The sequence below is a fragment of the Mixophyes fleayi genome, chromosome 2, assembly GCF_038048845.1.
Source record: "Mixophyes fleayi isolate aMixFle1 chromosome 2, aMixFle1.hap1, whole genome shotgun sequence".
NCBI lineage: Eukaryota > Metazoa > Chordata > Amphibia > Anura > Limnodynastidae > Mixophyes > Mixophyes fleayi.
Window position 1 is genome coordinate 351,676,946 of NC_134403.1, and position 25,290 is coordinate 351,702,235.

The window sequence follows — 25,290 nt, forward strand, 5'->3', positions numbered from 1 at the left end:
TATCATGAATCCCAGGAGATTGCCTAATCATCCGTGAGTCCAAGAGAACTCCTCGAAATTCTGGGAGAGTTGGGCAAGTATGATTTATATGAACTAGAAACAAGTGACAATCCTGAGGCATCATGAGGCTGTTTGTTATGCGTTAATCAGTGTTAACACTAGTTCCTAATGAAGGTATACGCTGCATTCTTATCAATATAGTCCTCAACATGGCAACCTCCATTATGTGCAGACAATTGGTACACTTTATTTTCTATGTGACAGTTTCCACTGATGACGAAAAAATGAAAATATATATTCTCACAAGTTCAACCCACAAAATGGCAGCCTCAGCGACTTCATTTGGAGCTCACAGATTGTTAGGCTGCATTCTCATGAATGTTCGTTCAGCCCACACATAGTAACCTACCTTCGTGTAGACAGGTACACTGTCATTTCTGTCCGCTTCCACTGATGTCAATAATTTTAAATACGTAGAAGTGTAAGTAATTATATGTAGGTTCTCTGCAGATAAGGATGTAAAACATAAAAAAAAATAAACTGAAAATAATTCTTGTTAATAAACCAGCCTCACTTTAACCCTGTACGGAGAGAAAATTGCATTGAAAACATGTTGTCTAAACGTTTGCAGTTTAAGCGATCATTTTTTTTGAATGATGTTGTTTATAATATAATATTAGTTTTAACTCTCAAGAAAAAAATTGGCATCTTAGCAAACATGTTTTAAATGCAACCTTTCTTTCAGCATAGGGTTAAAGTGAGTCTGGTTCGTAAACAAGAATTACTTTGCACTTTGAAAAAGAGATGCACTTTGCATTCTCAAAATCTGCCCTATATTCCGACCAGCATACATTTCTACACATAGATATAATTACCAAGTGCACAGTATACAATTCCTGCCCTAGAATACTTTACAAGCCACACAGTCCACTACCTATATAATGGAAGGTACTGAACTTACCTTCTTCCATCACTCAATACTGCTGTGTTCAATTCACTAAAAAAAAGCAAACGGATAATTTCATGCCCTGCAGTATTCCTCACCCAAAAAAAAAAACCATTGTGCACATTTTAGGTATATAACCTTAGGAAGTGAAACATGTCATTGGTTCATTTTTATCGGCCACTTGTGCTAACAAAGATAGATACCTCAAATCTGGCCCTTGTAGAGCCAAAAAGGACTGATATAGGGGCCGCTGATAGACAATGAATGAATAAAACATCTGAATAAAGTTGTGTTCTGAGCTGAAGCTGTTAAAAAGAACATTGGGATCAGTGCTGCTTAGCTAGGAAGTTCCCTGTGCTTGCTGAAAGGTAAACTTGGAAGATATCAGATTCCTTTGTCGTATTTGTACTCGCAGAATGTTTCTATCAGTACTTTTTTTCATATGATTTAAAAGTAACCTGGGACTTTTTATACAGAACCTTACTGCCCAGGCAACCAAACCTTGGGGCACCATCCCATCTACACCTCCCAGCAGGGTCTTATAGTGCCAGAGGTATGGATTCTAAACATGCACAGCCAATGGGAAATCCAGGTATCCAGCACTTTGTAGACCGCGCTGAGAAGCCTGTGTAGGATCATTCAACACATGGGGCACCAGAGTTCCATTACGTTGTCTTCGTGTCATTTGCACGGAAGTACAGTGATTCAAGTGACTTGATTTGCTTGAATCCCTCAAATGCTGTAAATCATGTAATTCTACTGAAACACATTTTTGGAAATATGGAAAAAATGGTTTAATCAAAGTGAATTACCATTACAAATGTAATGCAAAACAAAAAGACAGTTGTCAGCGCTTATCCTTCACACATATCTGTGTGTGCCTTGCAAAATGAAACCATGAGGTATTAGTTCATATTTTGATCAAAACATTTAAGCCTGCATCCCAACGTCAAGGGCACCTCATTATATGCAGGTCCTACACTGACCTATATGCTTTAAACACCATTAAAATGTAGTTAAAATCAGATGCACTTACCTCCCAGGTATAGGGGTTTACATCTAGCAAGGGCAGGCTTGTGAGCCACACCCAAATGTGCCCTAAATAGGCTTGACAGACAGCTGCTCTGGTTTTATTACAAATGTAATGTTACTATGAAATAGGGGATACACCTAGGAAATGGTAGGTTGGTCTATGAATAGTCAATGTCGGTACATTAGATGATATATTCTAGAAGTACTTGCAGACCGTACTGTTTTCATGCTAAATGTGGTTCCTCCACATCTTATAACTAGAGGTGTGCTCTGAGGAAGCTGCGACTGGTCCTTGTCGAGCAATGATCGCTCGCTGGTTCTATGATGTCACGGAAAGGAAATGCGTACAGTTCATTTACGGTGGCTGTGGCGGAAACCGGAACAACTTTGATTCAGAGGACTACTGCCTGGCCGTCTGTGGCAACGTCAGTAAGTGGACCTCTCCAGCTTGTGGCATCCTGTCGCCACAGGCCCTGCTCCTTACAACCTGTTACTTCCTGATACTTGAGAATGGGCCTGCGCTGTAACTAACCACTCCAATCCCCCATGTTAACCGCTTCTGTCCTAACGTGTGTTGTCTATTAACGGCTTTGTGTGGAAGCATGATAAACAGCTAGTCCGCATTCTGTGTTTTGACTAACGTGTCCGCTGTGTACTATGACGGACTAACACTGTCTGCTTTTGGGACTCTATTAAAGCTGAATATTTTTCGGTAGTTTGTCTTCTGTAAGATAATTATTGTTCCAGCGGAAGAGATTGTGTGCACAGATTTATGAAGATGCACTTGGTAAGCTAATTAAGTTGATAAATGCAAAGATGAACTTCATATATTTTGTGGTTGAAGCCAGGTTGCTTCTGTGCCGGGAAACGGTATTGTAAAAATAATAGTATGTATATTACAACAAATTCATATTTGACTAGTGCTGTCAGAAATGTGTTAACATTTCTTGGTTTAGCGAGTATTAATCATTTAGGTACCAAACAAATACTCAGCCCGCTGAAATCCTGTGAATGTCTCTCGGTAGAATGAAAAGCTCACTAGCCCTGTAATTCCTCATTTGTATCCATGTAATGCAAATATTAAGAGATGAATATTGAAAAATATTGATGTTGCAGGATGCTGTTTGACTTAAAGGTGTTATTGGTTGGTCTACCATTCATCAGAGAGACATTGGTTTTGTCTTTTTGTCTCATAATGCCTTTGGGTCTTACCAATGTACTCTGATTTGTTTTGTTTTTTACTCTGTTTTTACAAATGTATTTGTTGAAAGGTTTACAAAGCTCTACTGTTAATGGTGTTCATGTATGATAAAAGTCTCACAATACAACTGCCTTTGAGATAAGCGCTACAGAATTTGCTGGCGCTATATAAATAAATGTTGATGATGATGATAGTTGGGGGCCGGTCTGAGATTATTGGAGGGGTGATATGCAGCCATTGGCCACAATGCTAAGCTAGAGCTCCAAAAGTATGACTGAGCGAAGGCTAAGGGGAGGCGATCAGGAACCCCTCCATTGGTTCGCAGTCTGCACAGAGGGATGTAGCACAGTTATGGCTAGCACTTACATCCCCCTGTACGAAGCACAATTAAGAAAAATAATTTTTTAAATTACAGCACTATAAACGAGGGATTTTACAATATATAAAACTGAATACACAACAACAATAAGACTGTTAGAACAGCTTATAGAGACACACAAAACAAACAACAATATAAAACATGTGATGTATACCTGTTAGGCAGGGTACATACTACAGAAATTTTCTCCCGATGTGTTAACTATAACGGTTTTACCAACGGCTGGAAAAAAAAGTCCCGATCAGCCAATTCATGTGTACACACTATACGGGTTTTGCACAATTTACCTTCACATCTGTGCTCTTCATTTGTCGTAACCATCAACTGAAAAGATCCTGACTGTGTAAACTCTACGGAGATCCTGATCTTCAGTGTATACACACTGCAGGATTGGAACAACATCGATGAGCAATATTTATAGTCCGGTTTAAAAATCAATGATATTATGTGCTTAGGAACTATCCTCGTTGGAGCGTACACACTAATGTGGTATCGGGCCGAACACGGGTTTTGGTGATTGGCCCGATAATCAGCTGAAGACACTGTACTGTGTACCCAGCCTTAATGGACTTATTTTCACTGAATTCTAGACTTTCTTATCTTAGCAGTTGTTTGCCCTATTTCTTCCCAGGACTCTTGTTTCCAAAAAGATTACAATATTTGTGTAATTAATTAACCAATAGAGCTTTTTCCACATTTTGTATTTATTTTTTCAGATACCTTCCCATCTCAGTTATATTTCGTTGGTGGGGATTCCTTGTTCTATTGCGCAGGATCCCTGTATTTCAATTTAGCTAGGACCACTGCCAACCATATTTGGTAAAGGTCAAAAAGAAGAGGTGAGACCCCTGGAAAAGTAATAGAATTAGGAAATTACAGTATTGATAAATTAAAAAGATTAGAAACCCCTTTAAAGGATGATTCCAACCAAAAAAGTATTCCTCACCTACTATCTCCCCTCCCCACAATAGCAAAACTGCATTTGTCCCATGCCTGCAGCCCGCTGCAGTTCAAGAGCGCTCAATCCTGCTGGCGTGGACAACCTCCGAGAATTAAAATCCAAAGAGCGCGGTTGTGGCTTCTTACTCGGAAGCTGATTGGATGGAACTGCAGCTCTGTGCCGCCAGCATCTGTATTAGAAGCTCGCTGATTGGATGGAACTGCAGCTCTGTGCCGCCAGTGTCTGTAGTAGAAGCTCGCTGATTGGATGGAACTGCAGCTCTGTGCCGCCAGTGTCTGTAGTAGATGCTCGCTGATTGGATGGAACTGCAGCTCTGTGCCGGCTGTAGTAGAAGCTGCACTGAAGTTTGACAGCAAAGGTCATACTGGCTCCCTGGTTCTGCTACTTGGTGGTAGGGGATACCAGTTAATTTTTAGGAGATATTCTACTCCATTAATATACAGTCTTATTTGGGCATGAGATAGGTTGGCAACAGGGGCTGCGAAGCATTATTTTAGGGTGATTGGGCCATCAACCAGACAGACCCTGGACTCTTATATGAATATTCTATTTAGAAGGAAATGTTTTTTTTTATTGTCCAGGAATGATAGAAGTTATTTTGCCCTGCCTATTTATAAAAAGAAAACCTATTGCATGACATATTCATATATTAATAAAATGTCTCAAAATTACATGGAAAAAAGATCAAATGAGGTTACCCCGGATCCTCCCACGCCAAGCCCTGGATATGCTGAAAAGACGCTAATAACCTAAAGCTGCATCACCAGTTGTTCCTTTCATGCCCTTTTTGTTTCCCTAAATTTGTGACTATTGGGGATATTTGTAGTTTATTATCTTGTTGTGGTTTGTTATTTTTCATCACAGCGATCAATACTGCTATGTGTTCTGCAAGCATATTAACAGGTCGATTAAAAAGAACATCATTAACTGGCTCAGTATAAGGAATGGAAACAATATTATGGATGAATTATTAACAGGTTATCAATAAATGAAGTTAGTTGGTGAGGGTTTTGTTGTTGTACGTGTTTGAGCGTTGTGCTGACGGAAGAGATCGAAATTGAGTATTAACCTGTGTTGTAATGTTCATACTGAAGAGATTCATTTAGTGGTAATAAGAAGGGTGGGGGTCTAGCATTAGACGGTGTGTGACTGTACTTAAGAATGCAGGAGTTTAACCTTCTAATACAGCTTTCTGAAATCGGGGAAGATAAATTTTACATTCAAGAAGCTTCAAGGAAAAGCGCAGATTGTGTGAAATTATTTATGTGCCAAGATTGTATAATTTCCAGATAACCTTATCAATCTTTTGTTGAATTTAAGGACCATGGTTGTTCTGCATTCCCCTCTATTGTATAGCGAATATAACTGTTCTCTTCCTACACCTAATATTTGCTGCTTTTCTGCTCGCCTATGCTGGTCTGGTGTACAGGATGACGTAGATATATCCCATTTTAACTGCTCAGAAAGATCAAGTAATGCAAGATTTGTATCATCAGGCTGTATTGTTACAAGTTGTAATTACAATACCATTTATGAAAATATACTTGAAGTTTGTTCTTGTTTCTTAATTTAGGAATAAATGCAATAACTTCCTAATATATTTTACTGCAGATATTAGGAGGTTCATCTTTACAGAGCTCAGTGGTAATTCATCGTATCTGTATTGAAAAGCCCAGTTATACGGGTTTCACAAATGTATTATTTTAGTAAAAAATAGGGTATTTTGCAAATTTTTAAGATACACTATATGGACAAAAGTATTCGGACGCTTGACCATTACACCAACAGGGACTGTTAAGACATTGTATTCAAATACATATACTTTAATATGGAGTTGGTCCCCCTTTTGCAGTGATAACAGCTTCCACTCTTCTTGGAAGGCTTTCCACAAGATGTTGGAGTGTTTCTGTGGGAATTTGTGCCCATTCATTCTGTAGAGCATTTATGAGGTCAGGAACTGATGTTGGACGAGAAGGTCTGGCTCGGAATCTCCGTTCCAGTTCATCCCACAGGTGATCCATGGTGTTAAGGTCAGGGCTCTGTGCGGGCCAGTCAAGTTCTTCCACACTGAACTAATCAAACTATGTCTTTGTAGTCCTTGCTTTGTGTGTTGGAATAGAAAAGGGCCTTCCCCAGACTGTTGCCACAAAGGTGGAAGTACAGCATTGTCCAGAATGACTTGGTATGCTGAAGCATTAAGATCCCCAGTGAAGGGCAATAAGGGTCCTAGCCTATATCCTGAAAAACAGCCCCATAATGCAGTCAGAGAGGTAAAGTTCTCCCGCGATCCGCCAAACCCAGACTCGCCCAGCTGACTGTCAAACAGAGACGTGATTCATCACTCCACAGAACACATTTCCACTGCTCCACAGTCCAGTATTAGTGTGCTTTACACCACTCCATCCACCGCTTGGCATTGTTCTTGGGGATGTGAGGCTTGCATACAGTTGCTCAGCCATGGAAACCCATTCCATCAAGCTCCCGCCACACAGTTTTTGTGCTTACATTAATCCCAGTGGATGTTCGGAACTCTTCAGCTATGGAATCAGTAGAGCATTGGCGACTTTTACGCACCATGCGCGCTGTCATTGACCCGCTCTGTGATTTTACGTGGTCTTCCGCTTCGTGGCTGAGTTGCTGTTGTTCCTAAACGCTTCCACTTTCTAATAATATCACTTACAGTTGACCGTGGAATATCCAGCAGGGATGAAATTTCACAAACCGTCTTATTATAAAGGTGGCATCCTACCACAGTACCACGCTTGAAGTCACTGAGCTCTTCAGAACAACCCATTTTGTATCACAAATGCTTATAAATGGAGACTACATGGCTAGGTGCTTAATGCTATACACCTCTTGCAACGGGTCTGATTGAAACACCTCAATTCAATAATTAACAGGTGTGGCCAAATACTTTTTTCCATACAGTGTATGTCTGTTCTTTCAGATAGTGTTCTGTAAAACAGTACATTCCAGTCATACAACAGATATATGTAATCAGTCATTGAGTACATATATTAGAGGATTTCTGTGGAGCTCTGTTGCACCAATTACTCGTATAGCGTCAGCTCCCCCCCCCCCCCCCCTCCTTCCCCAATCACAGACAGTGTAGGAAACAAAATGCTACATGTTATTTTCCTTCCGTTAATATACATTTACAGTGCTGCTTGCCTGCGGCACAATGTATCTCCCTTCTGGTACACTCAGCTGTAGTAATACATTGAGCGGTAATGATTTCTGTACCTCGGCTGCCCTGAAGAAATGCATCACACAACAGACGGAAAAACACATTGTTAAGAAAGAATTACAGACACTTGGCTTACTGTGGAAATGTAGCAAACAGCCCACTCTTTGTATTCAGTTAAAGTTGCAGAGAGACGTAGAGAAGCCGTTAAATCAAAGTCATCTGTAGGTGGAAAACACTTTATTTCATCCCTTTTTAATAAAAATAAAAAAAAAAAGTGTATTTTATATTCGGGATAGATTTGTCTACAGTGTAAAGGGAGAGATTTGGACAAGTGTTTCTGCAACAGTGTAAAGATCAAAGTCAGAAGAATCACAGCAGCAAATATTATGGTGTTCCAGCAGGTGGAGGAGATCTCAGACATAATAAACAGCGCACCATGAGGGATTTTATGTTGTACTTTCTGCTGACCTGCAGTGATCCAGAGAAAGTACAGTGTGTGCTGCAATGCCAATTGTTTCAGGAGAATATGTTTGTCAAACACATATTATATACAAGTTAACCCGTGCATGATACTCATGCATTCTAGTCAAATCAAGCTACTTAATGTGTTAAAAAGGTTCTTGTCATGCATTTGGGCCATAGCCCAGGCCTCAACCACCAACCACTCCCCACTGTCACCCCCGGCAACCACCAACCACTGTCACCCCCTGCAACCACCAACCACTGTCACCCCCGGCAACCACCAACCACTCCCAACTGTCACTTCTCCTTCAAGAAATATATATATATTTTTTTTAAATCTTTATAAACACTTTTAACAATTAACAAATTAAATGAACAAATTAAAAACATCTTAGTATACCAAATTTCAGCCCTTTCTGAATTTTTTTTCCCACACACACTAAGAATTTAGTAGGTCAGTGTATAACTCCGCCCAGCAGGTGGCGCTGCAGCTTGGTTTTATTTTTTCCACACACACAGAGACAGACAGACTAACACACGCCACTAGACATTTATATATTAGATACAGCATGTGTGTATTTGTCATACTTGCCTACTTTCAGGCAGTGCAGTCCAGGAGAGGGGCGTGACTACAGGGCGGCGGGAGGGCGTGGGGCACGGTCAATCGCGTCATTTTGGTCCCGCCTCCTGCAACAAAAATACCATTTTGTTGTGGGGGGTGGGGCCAAAATAACGTGATTCACCGCAAATCGCGTTGTTTAGGCCAGGGAATTGCTGGATGGGGGAGACTTGCCTGCTCTCCCGGGAGTCCTACATTTCGGGAGTCTTGCGGACATTTCGGGAGGGTTGGCAAGTATGGTATATGTATGATATATATACAGACACACACACATATTATATATACAGCATGTGTGTGTGTATATGTATGGTATGTATGTGTATGATAGAGATATATATATATATATATATATATATATATATATATATATATATATATATATATATATATATATATATATATATATATATATACATATATATACATATATATACATATATATATATACATGCAGACATACAGACACGCACACGCACACCACACACACACACACACAGATAGCGGTGGAAGTCTGGGAGTATACCTGGTATTCCATACCCCCACTTCTACTGCCTTCATTGTAAAACTGTCACATTCTACTACATAGTAGACTTCCCACATCGGAGACAGCACATGAATGCCTGTCATTAATATTGGTGGCTGACAATGTTTCTGCCTTTCAGCAACCACAGACATTCCCCATCAACAGCTACACTTGTGGTTCTACGGCGTCATGTATCAGTTATATCCGCACATCTTAGATTGTAAGCTCACTTGGAAAAGACCATCTTTACGTTTTGTTTCATATCCTTGGATATTATCTATTGGTGTCATGATCACCTCAGGGTACAGCGCTGCATAATATGTCAGTGCTTTATAAATAAAGAATAATAATACAAGCTGAGACAGGTTATGTACTCTGTCTACTAGTGCTTACAATCTACTAGATGTGGGCATATATACAATCACATATATAATCATACTTGTACCAAAGAGAGCTGCTGAAGCTTTAAATGAGAAATATGTAACATGTAGGCCAGCAACTCAAATACTATAAACCTATAAAAGCATTTTTGATCAAATAAGTTCTAAAACTTTGCCCCTCTCTCTGCCTATTGCACTACCTGCTGTAATGCCTTAGGCGTTATTTCAATTAGCTGTTGAAGTGGGCTGTAGAATCTGTGACTCTTACCTTGTCATCTTCCAGTACATCGTACAATTTCCAACCCCAAAAATGTTTCTCTGAACGCTATCAATCTTTTCAATAGTAAGATAATTTCACTGTTCTGAAACACGCTAACTGCAAACCATGTTTAATTTCAAAATAAAACTTCATGGGGTAAATGTATCAAGCTGAGAGATTCTAGCTATCATTTATTTAGTACATTCTACATAATAACAGCTAGAATCTGATTGGTTGCTCTAGGCAACATCTCCAGTTTTCAAACCCGTCGGAAAACTCTCAGCTTGATACATTTACCCCCATGTGTTTAGTTATAGATATATAGTAAGTCCAAGCTACCTTCGTGGATTCCTCACATGCTCTTGTTTGTGTCTAGTAATCCCTATTCTGATTAGTTTCTCACTGACCGTTGCAAACAAACTTTCTACCACAATATTAAGCTGCTGGGATCACGTTTGTCTTGGAATGTTGAAGATTATTTTGTTGTATATATGTCTACCAACTACTGTTTCCCCCCCTAATCCCGTTCTCTAGTTCCCACCACCGCTGCCAGCACACCCGATGCTGTTGACAAGTATCTGGAAAACCCGAATGATGAGAACGAGCATGATCGATTCCAGAAAGCCAAAGAACGACTGGAAGGCAAGCACAGAGAGCGGATGTCCGAGGTAAGGTCTTCTAGCCAAATCTGTCCTATGACTCTGACATTTTCCTGTTGGGTACCTAACTTTTAAGGTGACTAATCAAATTTTACAGTATTTGCAAATTAGGAAAACATGATTTTTAGCTGGCGATTGTGAGGCCCATACAATAACTGCCACATTGTAGGCTATAGGCTGATTATTGTGGGGCCCATACAATAACTACCACATTCTAGGCTATAGACTGATGATTGTGTGGCCCATACAGTAACTGCCACATTGTAGGTTATAGGCTGATTATTGTGGGGCCCATACAGTAACTGTTCCAACTATACCTCAGCTGATGATTGTGAGGACCATACAGTAACTGCCAGATTGTACGCTATAGGCTGATTATTCTGTTGCCCATACACTAACTGCTCCATCTATACCTCAGCTGATGATTGTGGGGCCCATACAGTAACTACCCCACTCTAGTCTAGTCTGATGATTGTGGGGCCCATAGAGTGCTAGCAGCTCATAGTCAGACTATCCCACACATAACAGATTGCTCTCTACAGCTGCAGCATATATAAATATTTGCATTTAAAGGGTACTTCTGTACAATCATGGACCCCACCTTATTGTAATAAAACACTCAAGGGTCATTTAGGGTTTGTTACTCATAGCAAACAGTTTTTGCTTCAGTTATTTACTCCTTAAAGTAACTTGTATAGATGCAGCTGGTACTGCTGGAAATGCAGGTGTAGCTACCCTGCACTATGAGCGGATTAAGGCTGTGTCGGCACGGACTGCAGTGTACCTGGGTTCCTGCAGATACAGCATATCTATGCTTTTGCTAAATATAAGTCCGTTGCATTTTCGTTACTGCAGCTCGTGGTCTTATGTTAAACTTTCCCTTTAGAAATTGCAGACAAATGTGTTGTACTCTTAGGACTATTTATAAAGCGGCTGCTTTCACAGATAACCAGGGGGTAAGTAACACTTCTCAAGAACAGAGTGTCCTGATTCCTAAATAAGAGACGCAATGAACACAAAGCTGCATAGTGTTGTGTAGGAATTGATCACAGCTTTATGAATCTTCAGTGTGTGCTTTCTAAGCCTGGAAAACCTGATAGTTATTCTCAAATCAGACATCACATTTACTGATATTGCGTGTGGTTGTCATCTCTGATAAATTCATATTATATGGACAAATAGCACGCTTGACCTATGTTTGCACGACAGTCATTTTACCCATGATCAGTAAAATGTGGATGTGGGAATCTGCCTAAGAGCTAGAGTTATCAATCCTCTTAAATAGGAAAAGTGGAGGTGTTGCCCAAAGCAATTAATCAGATTGTAGCATGTTCTACATTGTAGTAGATAAATGTGAGCTAGAATCTGGTTGGTTGTTACGGACAACACCTACTTTTCCTTTATATGTTTGAAAATTCTTAACCCTTAGTCTGGTATTCTAGCTCTCAAAAGATTGATAAGAGTTGTACACAATATGCATCTGTGCCTGTCATTTACAGATTAATTAAAGAAGGTATCTATTTCTTTGATTAAATGTATTGTTCTAACTTATTGCTGAGATTAAAGGTAATGTGAGGCCATTTTCAAGATTAGTGGGCCATCCGTGGGACCACTGAAATGTATCAGATTTCCTATAACTGGTTTAAGATCATTGTTATATTGAGTAACACTGAGGTTAATGTATGAACTGCAGAAGTGTATAACTGCAGTGCGAATGCTCTTTTGTGACATCACCTGCCTTCTTTTATGCCGTTGCGTCTGTTTTTATGGAAAAGCGCAGGGATTTGTGGAGCGAAATGGCGGTGTGTGTTTAATAAAAACCTTCAAACACACATATGTGACACCTGTAATAAAGATAGGGATATGTTCCCTCACTCTGTTTTTGTAAATGAATGAAAGCAGTTATCCTAAGGTGTTAGCAGATCGCCCTCTGGAGTGAAGTTTTACTCTTTCCATCTAGCGCGTTTTCAAGTGTGGCTACAAAACTAGAGACAGATTGATGTTCTGTGGAGAGTTACGATGTTCTGTGGAGAGTTCCAAGGACCGTGAAATGCGTAGGTTGAACGAGTACTTGCACACAAAGAACGTTGCAAGTTTACACTTTTTGTACTTCGTCAATGACCCTTATTGCCAGATTCACATGCATTGGTTTCTTTTTTTATTTCTAAAGCTTTCTTTTCCAGTTAAAAATCAGTTTTGGAATCTGAGAGAAATGTGAAGTTTGGGATCTGATTAGTTATATTCTATAATATACACATGTTCCTCCCCTGCACTATAACAGTCCAGTCAGCCTAGTTTAATCTTTATTGATTCCGAGTAGCACAGTCTATTTCCTCCTGGCTTACATTGCGGTCTCAGGAAAGTTCATATTTGTTTTCACAGGTGATGAAAGAATGGGAAGAAGCCGAACGCCAAGCCAAGAACCTTCCAAAGGCCGACAAGAAGGCCGTGATAGAGGTAACAGACTGGCGTACACAATATGTGATAAGTAGACTCTTGCTAGACATGGACAGGACAGAGATTGTAGCGGACATGTCACCTGCAAGCTATATTCAGCCCACCCATTCACTAGACACAGTGTCACCTGCAAGCTATATTCAGCCCACCCATTCACTAAACACAGTGTCTCCTGTAAGCTATATTCTGCCCACCCATTCACTAGGCACTGTCTCCTGCAAGCTATATTCAGTCCCCACACTCACTAGACACAGTGTCAGGTGCAAGCTACATTCAGCCTACCCATTCACTAGGCACTGTCTCCTGTAAGCTATATTCAGCCCACCCATCCACTAGGCACTGTCTCCTGCAAGCTATATTCAGTCCCCACACTCACTAGACACAGTGTCAGGTGCAAGCTACATTCAGCCTACCCATTCACTAGGCACAGTGTCACCTGCAAGCTATTTTCAGCCCACCCATTCACTAGACACAGTGTCACCTGCAAGCTATATTCAGCCCACCCATTCACTAGGCACAGTGTCACCTGCAAGCTTTATTCAGCCCACCCATTCACTAGGAAAACGGTCTCAGTGATGTCACCAGTTATCATTGAATTAATGCTGCATCCTCATGAATATGGATCAGCCCAAAAATTAGCTGCTTCCAGTGTGTATTGGTGACTATTACAGGTAAATGGAATCTTCCTGGCAAACTGATTTTCAGATAATCACTTCTAGGCAATATAAGACTTGACGATATAATTAGACTGACACTGCAAAAGGATGTTTAGGCTGAGGTGTTAATATATGTGGTTTCTGGACTGGGGACTCGAGCTACAAGGATGTACCAGAATGACCCATATATGAGGAGCCTCACTGCTATGCTATCATAAAATTATTATTATTATTGCATCTTCAAGCCTAAAACCAGTGATTAGACACCACTTTCCTAAAATAACTTCATATGTTATGGGACTGGGCAAAGGGCCCCTATAGGTAGAATTTCTGCAGGAGCATTAATTTTCCAGGCCAACACTATGCCGCTACACATAGACACTTGCAAGTACCCTAGCAGGCTTCCTGACTTAATAAGTATAAAACAAATCTTGTTGGTTACAGTCTCGGGTGCCATAAACCTGTACAACGATAGTGTAGACTGTGAAGACCATTTCTCTGCAATCAGCAGCTTTGTTGACGCTATAGGGGGAATTCGGTTGACGGTGATGTGGCACGCAGTCATCGCTCCGTGCACATTGCCAGCAGTTACGTTAGAAATCTCTGCTTAGAGGTTCGAGAAAAAATGAACGGAGATTTTTGTCAAAATCTCCGACACAAAGTGTCTCCGGAACGTTCGTGAGACACTTCACGGCTAATTGAAACCCCCCCCCCCCCCCCGGTTGTTAGACATTATAAAAGACATGTAATAAAGACAATATGGCTGGTGACACATGGGCTTTTTTGAACCCTGACCTTTTCCAACTAGAAAGTACAGCATTCTGAGGCCAGATAGTGGAAATAATAAACGGGGACACGCGTTTCTCGTATCACGTGAGCTACAACGCTACACAGTGATCTGAAGCACTTTCCCGCGTGACAGGAAAACGCGTTTTTTGGAATTTTATATTGCCATAAAATCAAATGCAAACTATAATTCCCAAATAAGAGTCTGAGAGAGTCGGTAGCAGACTAGGTCTGATTTTGTATCAACATATCTGGCTGCCTACTCTGTATTCCTGGCTAGCGGTCAAAACATACTGTATGTGTTTTTGGACGCCAGGAACTTAAGATGATGACTTGCTTTGTTTTGGTCATGGAAGAAACATCTCCTTTACACTTTAAATTAAGCCTCAAGTCTATGTTCCACTGCTGCCATGGAGACCAACTATATATTACAGTAGGGTTAATAGGCAATTGTACTCCTCTGCTTGGCTTCATCTGTTTTATTAATGGGCAGGAGTCATTTGCTGGAAACAGTAATGATAAATGACACACACATTGATGGCGCTCCTGGGATTACACTAATAATTGGTACGTTTAAGTAAATGCAACAACTTCTTTCTGTCATTTAAAACAGTAACATGCTAGAATAATCATAATCAAGTGAAATGTATTCCAATACAAATCACAGAGATTACATTTTATTGATAGAATTTGCAGTGCGAGAATGATTCTGAAGGGCTGTGGAAATGAGGTCAAAGGGTGATTATCATGTGCACAAAAGAAAATTTAGTATACTGCCGAGCATAATAATTAACACAAGTGGTTTAAAGCTGCATTTCCAGCTAGGTATAGATTTTACTCCTGAATGCAGCCGGTTTCTCGAGGGATCTCTCCGTTCCTCTTACAGACCCGTCCAGAAACGGGAGCAATCACAAGTACCCAGCCTCTGCCGCCATTTAAAGCTGGTGAACAAAATTGATTTGGGATCAGGTGGTAGGGTCTCTTTGTGGTGAGCTTACCTTGGGCGTCTGCACTTGACGGAAGTGTCTTTGGGATCGGTGCTGCCGTTACGGATTCTTCGGATGTTCCGGTTTCCGAATTCGCCGTGGCGCAACCTGGGGAGAGAAAAGAAAAGAAAAACGAAAAAAAATGAAAAAGAAGAGAGGGAGAGGGGGGGGGAGGGGGGAGGTAGAGGTGGTGTGTTGGGAACACAGTAGATGTGGTACCACCAATATACTTGTGGGGCTTTAAATGTTATAGCTCTTTTGCTGGTGTTGTTTTATAGCTTTTTGCAATGTATATTGGGGTGGATTGGTACCTTCTGTGTGGGGTGTGATTAGTGTATCTGTAGGGGTGTTAAGAGCTCTTGGTTGGCTAGAGCTGTAAATAGAGGCACTTAGTGTTATGATTGCCTCTAATTGTTAGTTATTATGTGCTGAGGTGTGCTTTTAAAGTGTTGGGCAGATGTTGTGTGCAAGGTTATATAAACTAAGTGTTATGGATTATGGGTGTGTAGCGAGATATATAAGTATTTAACTTTTTGCTTAGGTAGCTCTTATAAGAGCAGTTGGATGTTCGTCAGCCGTTTTCTCTGGTTTTCCGTTTGGCGCTATCAGTAAGAGCTGATTTGTAGCGTGTACCGAGCGGTGGCTTGACTGGGGCCGAGCGGGTGCTGCTAGTTCACCTGAGGTGCTTCCGCCGGACTTCCGGTGTTGTTGGAGCGCACTCTGCGTTCCACTGCAGGTTGTTCCGATACTTGTTCTTCTGTTTCTGCTTCAGATCCTGGAGAGTTTGCGAGTGATGTTTTCCAGGGGCAGAGTTGAGTGTGCAGAGAGTCTTGTGCGGGGTGTCGTTATGGCCAACGCGTTTCGTCCTTAGACTTCGTCAGGGATGTGGCTGTGCTTCTGTTTTCTTGTGTTTTTATCCTGTTCTGATTTAACCTAGGATCTTCCGGAAGAGGAGGGGATGGGAGGCGGGATACGGGGGGGGGGGGGGAGAAATTGATTTGCCCATACTGTTTTACCGGACGTGCAGAACCAGGGAAGAGATGGCTGAATGAAGCGCCGCCGGGGGGTCCAGCCAGGAGGACGGGCACCTTAGTATAAAAATCTTTTATATAAGTGACAGTTCGTCTTTAAAGGGACACTGTGAAGATACGTGATTCCCAAATCACTCAGACACGGTATTAGAGGAAAAATAGAAGGATGATTTATTCTGCAGAACAGGATTAAATACAGCACGGCTCCTTAATGATAGCAGGTCCAACAAGTGAGGAAATCAGTTCAAAATAAATCCAGTGAGATGTGTTCCAGAGCCCATCTCTGGCAGAGCATCACCTCTTGGCCAAAATCAGTCACACCCATGTCTAGCTCGCAGGGTAGCCTCTTTTATCACCTCCTAATCCCACCTTGGGAATTGCCTGCCCAGGGGAGTTGTAAAAGGTCTCGATTGGTGGGATGCTTACACTATCCAGCTCCCTCCCCTACCTCCCCAGGTGTCTTCCCTCAGGTGACCCCCTGCTGGGTCCGGCTCCTGGCTGGCTGTAGAGCTCACTAGTGGACAATTGGGAGCAAACAGAAATAACAATGATTGCTTAATTCACTCAACTCCTGAGAGTTCCCTGTGGAGGTGGAATTTAACCCCTGAAGTACTTTTCCAAGGAGATGTTATAGTTACATCACTGATACTTCCTGATAGCAACATGGCTAAAAAGTGCAGTTCAGGTATGGATTAGATTAAGAGGTTTGAACACCATACACCATGCCCGTTGCTTTACAGACGCTAACACTTTTTTTTTCTTTTGTATGTGTATAATAAAAAAGGATAATTTAAAAAAGGCTGAATGTGTAAAAATAATCTTTATTGCAGGGTGTTACTTAGTTTTTAGGATGGTGCAGTTCCATTGTTTATCTTCTCTTCTCCATGATCTCTTTAGTCCTTCTGTCCATCTAAAAGTGTTGTGATAAGCCTCGCACAGTACAATAGCTGGGGGCATCTCAGAAGGGCAAATGATGTGTATGACATCCCTGAGGGGTGTGGCGTATGGCGTCCCTGAAGGAGATGGTGGGCGGCGTATGGGGTCCCTGAGGGGGGATGGCGTGTGGCGTCCCTGAGGGGTGTGGAACAAGACGTCCCTGAAAGGGGGGGGGGGGTGGGCGGCGTATGGGGTCCCTGAGGGGGGATGGGGTATGGGGTCCCTGAGGTGGGATGGGGTCCCTGAGGGGGGATGGCGTATGGGGTCCCTGAGGGGGGATGGCGTGTGTCGTCCCTGAGGGGGGATGGCGTGTGTCGTCCCTGAGGGGGGATGGCGTGTGTCGTCCCTGAGGGGGGATGGCGTGTGTCGTCCCTGAGGGGGGATGGCGTGTGTCGTCCCTGAGGGGGGATGGGGTCCCTCAGGGGGGATGGCGTGTGTCGTCCCTGAGGGGGGATGGGGTCCCTCAGGGGGGATGGCGTGTGTCGTCCCTGAGGGGGGGTGGCGTGTGTCGTCCCTGAGAGGGGATGGCGTGTGGCGTCCCTGGGGGGTGGGGCGGGTGGCGTCCCTGCGGGGTGCAGCATTTCCTCAGCTATCACAAAAGAATAGCAGAAAACTGTGTAGCATATACATTTCCTTGTGCTAAGAACTGCTATCACAAAACTGAATAATAAATTGCTTTATTACAACAAAAATGTATTTACTTCGTCACTGTTTAATATACTAAAGGAAATATGAGTCCGAAATTACTCCAAACTCAAAATACAGCATAACGCTTACTAAGCTGTCAGCTTACAATTGGTTGAGACAATATATGACCTGGCCTTAGGTATTGTCACCGAGTCCTCCGTAAGTTCCTGAGCTCCACGTACTGAGGACCCTCTAACCAATACCTCCTGCAATATAGGTTCTTGATCAAGAGCAAATAGCAAAGCAGAACATTAAAAGAAATAAAATGGATAAGATGAACTTAAAATCATGTCTGCTGCCTCCTTAACAGTGCTGCCTTAGGCATGTGTCAGTGTACCTAGTTGTTTTACACAGCCCTGGGTTGTAGATATGGGCTGCAGTCTGCATGTGGAGCAGCAAAAAAACTTGTTTTTAAATTCAAAACCTAGAATAATGACATTAGGTAGAGAACAATTTACCCAACTAGTCCTCCCAGTTCTTTTACTTTAATTGTTTATTCTTAGGATTGACCAGTGTCAGCCCTCCAAGCTTGTTCAAGCTCCGTTATCCTTTTTAATCAACTACATCTGTTGGAAGTTTTTATCTACTGCTTTTTCAGTAAAATAATTCTATTTATGGTGGCCTAGTGCACGTGTTTTTTAAAATGTTCTTATATATATATATATATATATATTTGTGTCATGTAGCGTTTCCAGGAGAAAGTGGAATCACTGGAACAGGAGGCTGCTAATGAAAGGCAGAAGTTGGTGGAGACCCACATGGTTCGAGTTGAAGCCATACTAAACGATCGCCGACGAATCGCTCTGGAGAATTACATTACTGCACTACAAGCCGATCCACCAAGGGTAAGCCGCCATATCACTCTCACACACGTCTAATATCACATCATATGATAAACTACAGGAAAGGTTATAGTCACTTGTTTCTCACACAGTAATTGATGGGTATTAATGCCAACAGGAATATACTGACTCTTATAATTATCGTACAATATCCTGTATTTAAAAGTACAGAAAACAAAACACTGCATTCATGATGGGTTTCCTTCAAAGGAGTCGGGCGTTTTTGTAGCGGACGGGTAGGAGTTATTCTCCTCTGACCTGCACTATTTAAGCAGAAAGCAGCTGATTATGACAAGACTGCTGGTAGAGTCTGAATGCACAGATTGAGGGAGGGACTGTGACACCTGATTGGATGGCTGCTACTCCTGTCTAATCAGTGATTGGACCCCTCATTTGATGGGCGCACGTCATATAGGGAGCCTTGGGGATATTGTACTTTTTTCCTTTTCTCCTAGTTGAAGTCCTTACTGCTCAAAAACAACCCATAAGGGGCAATAAAGAGCAAGCTGAACCTTGTTTCGGACACTGATTGACAGTTTTCAGCTGCCAGTCTTATTTTGTTTTGCAGTTTGGCACAGTCCTTTTGATTGAAGTGTTTTCTCGTGGTGATTGACAGCTGATGGCAGTAACCTCACTCTAAATAGCAGCCTTGGCTAACCTGTGGCACTCCAGTTGTTGTAAAACTACAAGTCCCACCATGCTTTGCCAATATATAGCCGCTTATTGCTGGAAGGGTATGCTGGGACTTGTAGTTTCATAACACCTGGGGGTAAATGTATCAAGCTGAGAGTTTTCCGGCGGGTTTGAAACACCAGTCAGATTCTAGCTATCTTTTATTTAGTACATTCTACAAAATCATAGCTAGAATCTGATTGGTTGCTATAGGCAACATCTCCACTTTTCAAACCAGCCGGAAAACTCTCCGCTTGATACATTTACCTCCAGGTGTTGTGAAACTACAAGTCCCAGCATACCCTTCCAGCAATAAGCTGGTATATATTGGCAAAGCATGCTGGGACTTGTAGTTTCACAACACCTGGATTTCCACAGGTTAGCCAAGCCTGCTATATAGTATCTAATGAAACCAGTTAAAGATCTTTATCATTATACTTTGAAATGTTGGTCTTGGACCAAGCATCCTCAGCAGTCCTCTGTATAATGCAGCTGTCACGTACACATGTTGATTGTACTATTTAGTTACACCCGGGTGTGTTAGAAGAGCGGCCGGTTTGCATTACTGATTAAATGCTGGATAACACCTGAGTGAACTCTGCAAAGGAAACACATTTATTGAAGGAGAAGGAAAGTAATGTTAACCGGGTCAGAGATTAGCGTAATTAAAATATTTTAATGATGTTTGTTTGGTGTTACCGAATAAACCTTGGGCGCCATTTGATAGATACAGAGAGCACAGGCTTCCTCATTCGCTTTCCTGCAAAACTCAGCTCTTCACCACTCAAAGCATTTTGGTTTCAAAGGGAAAGCAAGTGAGTTCAAGGAAAGAATTTCAGAAAGGGAAATGTTATCTAGGTTAGATGTAGCAACGCAGCATTACTGAAAATGTAACAAGAACATTTCCGAAACGTACAGCAAAAGTAATCTGTATTCACATCCTGGAAGATATGTTCAGGAATGGGATTGTTTTGTGAGAGTCTGCCAGAATCTCTTCTACCCATACAAGTACTTAGCAGGGATCACTCCCTGGATCCCCAGTGTTTGCTCACTGCAGCTGTACCTTGATCCGTCTCCTGTCACTGTAAGGAAAGCACAGGGAAGGGGCAACACACTGCTGAGTATTGTTACAGCCGCACTCATCCTATCAGACATCAACGGTCATTTCATTGAGCGTTGAATCCCTCCTCTACTCTGTAGGTCAAGTATACACTCACTCAGGGCTTTAAATGGAAACATCTTTATCCTCTATTGCAGGCCAGGCCAACCTGGTGCTCTTCAGGTGTTGTATAACGCATACATGCCAACTCTCCCGGAATGTCCGGGAGACTTCCGAAATCCGGGTAGGTCTCGGGAGAGCTGGCGATTCTCCTGCATCTGCCCACTTCACTAAATTAGAGTCGACATGTACGGACGGAGGGGGCGGGGCTTTGCAGCATTTTGGTCCTGCCCCCAGTGATGTAATGCTTGTTTGGGGTCTTTTTACTATTGTAAAAAGACCCAAAACAGGCATTACATCACTTGGGGTGGTGATAAAATGATGCAATCCGTAAAGCCCCGCCCCTTCACCCGTACACCCTTGTGCTCTCCAAGAACTCCCGGACCCGACCAACATAAGCGTGGCAAGTATGGTATAACTATAAGTCCCAGCATCTCCTGGCAAAGCATGGGGATTGTAATTTCACAGCACCTGGAGAGCCAAAGGTTGGCCAGTCCCGCTCTATTGGCTCAGTCCGGTCTTTAAATTATATTTATTTTTTTAGTGTAAGATGCTGGAATTGGGAATTCTCCAGGCTGATCGGGTAATACAGTGCGCTACTTCCCGCTAGTCTGACTACTTCAGCACAGGTCTGCAGTATATATGAGTAGATGGGATAACTCGTATGTTGTGGGTCCAGTATTGATGTAGTAGTCTGAGAGAATGGTTTTCTGCATGTGAAACATCCCATTTAGCAGCCATTGGTACAGGGCAACAAATGTGCAGAGCTCTAGTGAAGAGATTTACTTGCTTGTATCACAATAATGAAAGTACTGCAATGTTCCAGATATTACAGATAATAGATTATATTCATAACTAGCTGAAGTACCCGGCGTCGCCCGGGTTTAAATCTGTTATTAAGTTATCAATGAGTTGGATGTAACTGTCAACATTTTAAAAATAATTAGCTGCTTAGCAGCTCTTCCAACACACCCATGAGGTGGCTGCCCGGTGTCATTTTTATATTAAATGTCATCAAAATCCATCTAGTGGAAGGCCCAGCACAGGCTCCATGGGTCAAAGTTCTGCCCAGCATACACCAACGGGAGGTCCGATCAGTACCCTAACCCCCCTAAAACCTGGTCAGGAGCACCTGGACCACCGCGCGTTGGTTTCTTCCCAATTGGTGCAGGGGAATGTCCAAATGCATAACTTGACAAACAAACAGACCAATGATTTTTATATATAAGATCTGTAATAAAATAATCTGTTTACACAAAATGTCACTAATTTTCCTCAACATTGCTACAGTACATAACGATTGAATTGCTTTCTCTTTAGATGTAGCAAGTCTGTTAATGTTCATACAATCTAATGGAAACTGTGATGGCAACAATTTCTATATAGGCTTCATCCGATAAAAGTACATTGCTTTTATCGGATGAAGCCTTTTTTTTATATTGACTTTCCTTTTCTTCTTATCTGTGGTGCTGCCGTAAATTGGCAACTCTTCATTTAAATATATAATTGTTGAGGTATCGCATACATATTGAATGCACGTTTTTAGGAAATTGCCTTGGTAAATGTGCAAGATTACCCCCTCACCTTTGTATTAAATAGAAATGTCGACTTGTATACTGAGATGTATAGAAACTACTTCTTATTCATCTGTGTTCAGTAGTGTTTTCTGCCTGAATCTTGTGTTATTACTGTTATTAAGCATTGAGGGATGTCTATTAATAGACAGGAGGAGAGTATTGTGGCAATGTAGCTATTTAGAAGGTAGCATTTGTACCTAATATTTTAGATGCAACATTGAAAGAAGCCCACACAGAACACTATGCGGATTTCATATACACATGTCAATGCTCTGTCAATTTTATACTTGTAAAATATATAATTATAATCCTATTAGCACTATAATTTTTTTTAAAAATATTGAAAAGGGTATTTATTTTCCATTGCCATAAAAACACTTTTATCCTGTACCTTTTATACATTATCACTAACGTGTAGTTGTCACAGACACTGAATGGAGATCGCGTTATGAGCTAAGCCATTATTGAGTAGAATGCAGCTGATCAATTCACTAGAATCCTGTATCGCCATCACCAGTGAGGAGCCGCAGACATGGCTGCCACGCTAGCGTGCAGGGGATTTACTTCAACAATGGCACTATAAAAAAATCAGACTCTTGCACTAAATCCTGTTACCCCCCCCCCCCCCCCCCCCCCCCTTCATAGTGCGCCCAGCATGTTACATATCCAAGTGCTCTCGGCACATTATAGTCAACCGTCTGCAGAATCATACATTACATATAGCTGCCATTGATTTTATATATAGTAGTCTTCACTTACATTCCTTTAATTTAGTTTGGATCCTTTTCCTGACACACAAACCTACAGGCAGCCAGCTTTAGGGTATAACTGGGTTGTGTAATATATATGTAACCAGTCTTCCCCTATATCTTTTGCAGCTGGGAATTCTAAATAAAACAAAACATCAACTCAGTCTTCCTCAGGCTCTAGTGACCACCAGTACACTAAATTACTTTGTCCCAAAATTTGGGAGTGTGAGGGCGATTTTCTTACCAATGTATAAAGGTCCTATGACTTGCCTTAAAATGCAGATCCCTGCAAGTTTCGTTAATAACGATTTCCTCTGCACCAAAGTCTGCCCTCTCTTTGCCAATACCTTCATTGACTCTGGAGATAACGAGGCTTCAGAGCCAGAGGTCACTAACATTTGCTGCCTGGGTGTGATGAACTGTACATATTGTACAAAATGCTCTTTAGCTATGGAATATTTCCTTGAAATCCTCTCTCCCCTTGATGTACTAAGTCTGCGACCTATGTGATGTCCTCTATTCCAGCCTTGGAAGCACCTGAGCATATTTCTCTGGGGGAAATGTGGATGATTCACTATTGGCGTATACATGGAAGTCGTGCATGGTAGATTAAATCACCTGCGTATTTGCCATAATGCCAGAACCATGTCTCTAATCAGGATTATTATACCTTAAATAATTGGGAAGCTGTTATACCTTCCAGTGTATAATGACGGTCAATGACCACAGGCTTTCTAGGTCACCAAGTTATATCCTCTTACACTGGAGAATCCAGCACCCTCTTCCTCTGTAACTCTAGTTTAGATAGGGCTAAGATGAACAACATCGTCATCATCATTTAATTTATACAGCGCCACTAATTCCACAGCGCTGTACAGAGAACTCATTCACATCAGTTCCTGCACCATTAGAGCTTACAGTCTAAATTCCCTAACACACACACACACACACACACACACACACACACAGAGCAAAAGAGACTTAGGGCAATTTAATAGCATCCAGTTACCCTACCAGTGTGTTTTTGGAGTGTGGGCGAAAACCAGGGCACCCAGAGGAAACCCACGCAAACACGGGGAGAACATACAAACTCCACACAGATAAGGCCATGGTCGGGAATCGAACCCATGACCCCAGTGCTGTGAGGTAGAAGTGTTAACCACTGAGCCACCATGCAGAACATAGTAAAGGACCGGTCTATTTTGATATCTTTGTCTTTTAACAGCACTTGGATTGTTTAGAGTGCGGATAGAAGCCGGGACAAACGTCACCATTTTTACCCGGTGGCACCTTCCCGACACCAATAATGGGAAGTTGCCCAAGCGGTTTAGTTCCTATGACCATGGTAAATTTTTAGGTCATAAACAGATGTCTGGGGCCTGCCCATATAAATGCCTATCTCTGTGTAATATATGTGGATACAACCATGTGGCCTATTCTCCAGGTTCTTCACATACCCACAGCTTGGCAAAGTGGCATCAACTCACATGTAGTCGTGTTTACCTGAAAGTGCAAGAAGACACCAAACTCCTCTAGTACTGCCAATACCCCGGGGTCGTGTTTCTGAGGTTTGGCTAAAAATAATAGACAATCATCAGCAAATAGGGCCATAAAGTCTTACAATCAAGCGACCCAAATGGCCTCCATCTAAGAACTGGAGTCTAAGCAGGCGATTCAGTTGGCATCGTTGTGTCCGTAGCACGGCCATGTTATCTCACCATGTTCTAGGTGATAATCTTCACTTGTTGCTGCTCGGACCTCATAGGGATGCAGCCCAAATGTGTGATGTTTTTATTGCCGTAATTTTGGTAATTGCGTGCCAAAACATAGCCGTGAAGGTATACCTCACACATAATCAAATGGGCCCCTAAGTGTCTCATAAATGGCTGAAATATTAAAGAGGAGAGGCAAGAGAGAACAGCCTTGTCTTGTCTCCTTCTGCAGAACGACAAATGATGACAACAAACGGAGGTAACAGCCTCATAATGGCCTCTGTCTAAACCAGGGTTTCCCAAACCCATTCCTCAGGTACCCCTAACAGTGCAGGTTTTCCATATCTCCTTGCTGGAGCACAGGTGTATTCA

The 25,290-nt window shown here is 41.9% G+C and overlaps 1 protein-coding gene and 1 long non-coding RNA gene across 2 annotated transcripts in view; one reads left to right on the forward strand and one right to left on the reverse strand.

The window, feature by feature from the left end:
* LOC142139481 (uncharacterized) overlaps nt 1–25,290 on the reverse strand; it is a 928,167-nt gene that overhangs the window by 640,063 nt on the left and 262,814 nt on the right. The window lies entirely within an intron of this gene.
* Nucleotides 1–25,290, forward strand: part of APP (amyloid beta precursor protein) — a 183,888-nt gene that overhangs the window by 141,857 nt on the left and 16,741 nt on the right. Inside the window, exons 7-10 of the mRNA XM_075198369.1 lie at nt 2,240–2,407; nt 10,484–10,617; nt 12,991–13,065; nt 18,834–18,992. Coding sequence (XP_075054470.1) covers nt 2,240–2,407; nt 10,484–10,617; nt 12,991–13,065; nt 18,834–18,992 — 536 coding nt within the window. The remainder of the gene's footprint in view (nt 1–2,239; nt 2,408–10,483; nt 10,618–12,990; nt 13,066–18,833; nt 18,993–25,290) is intronic.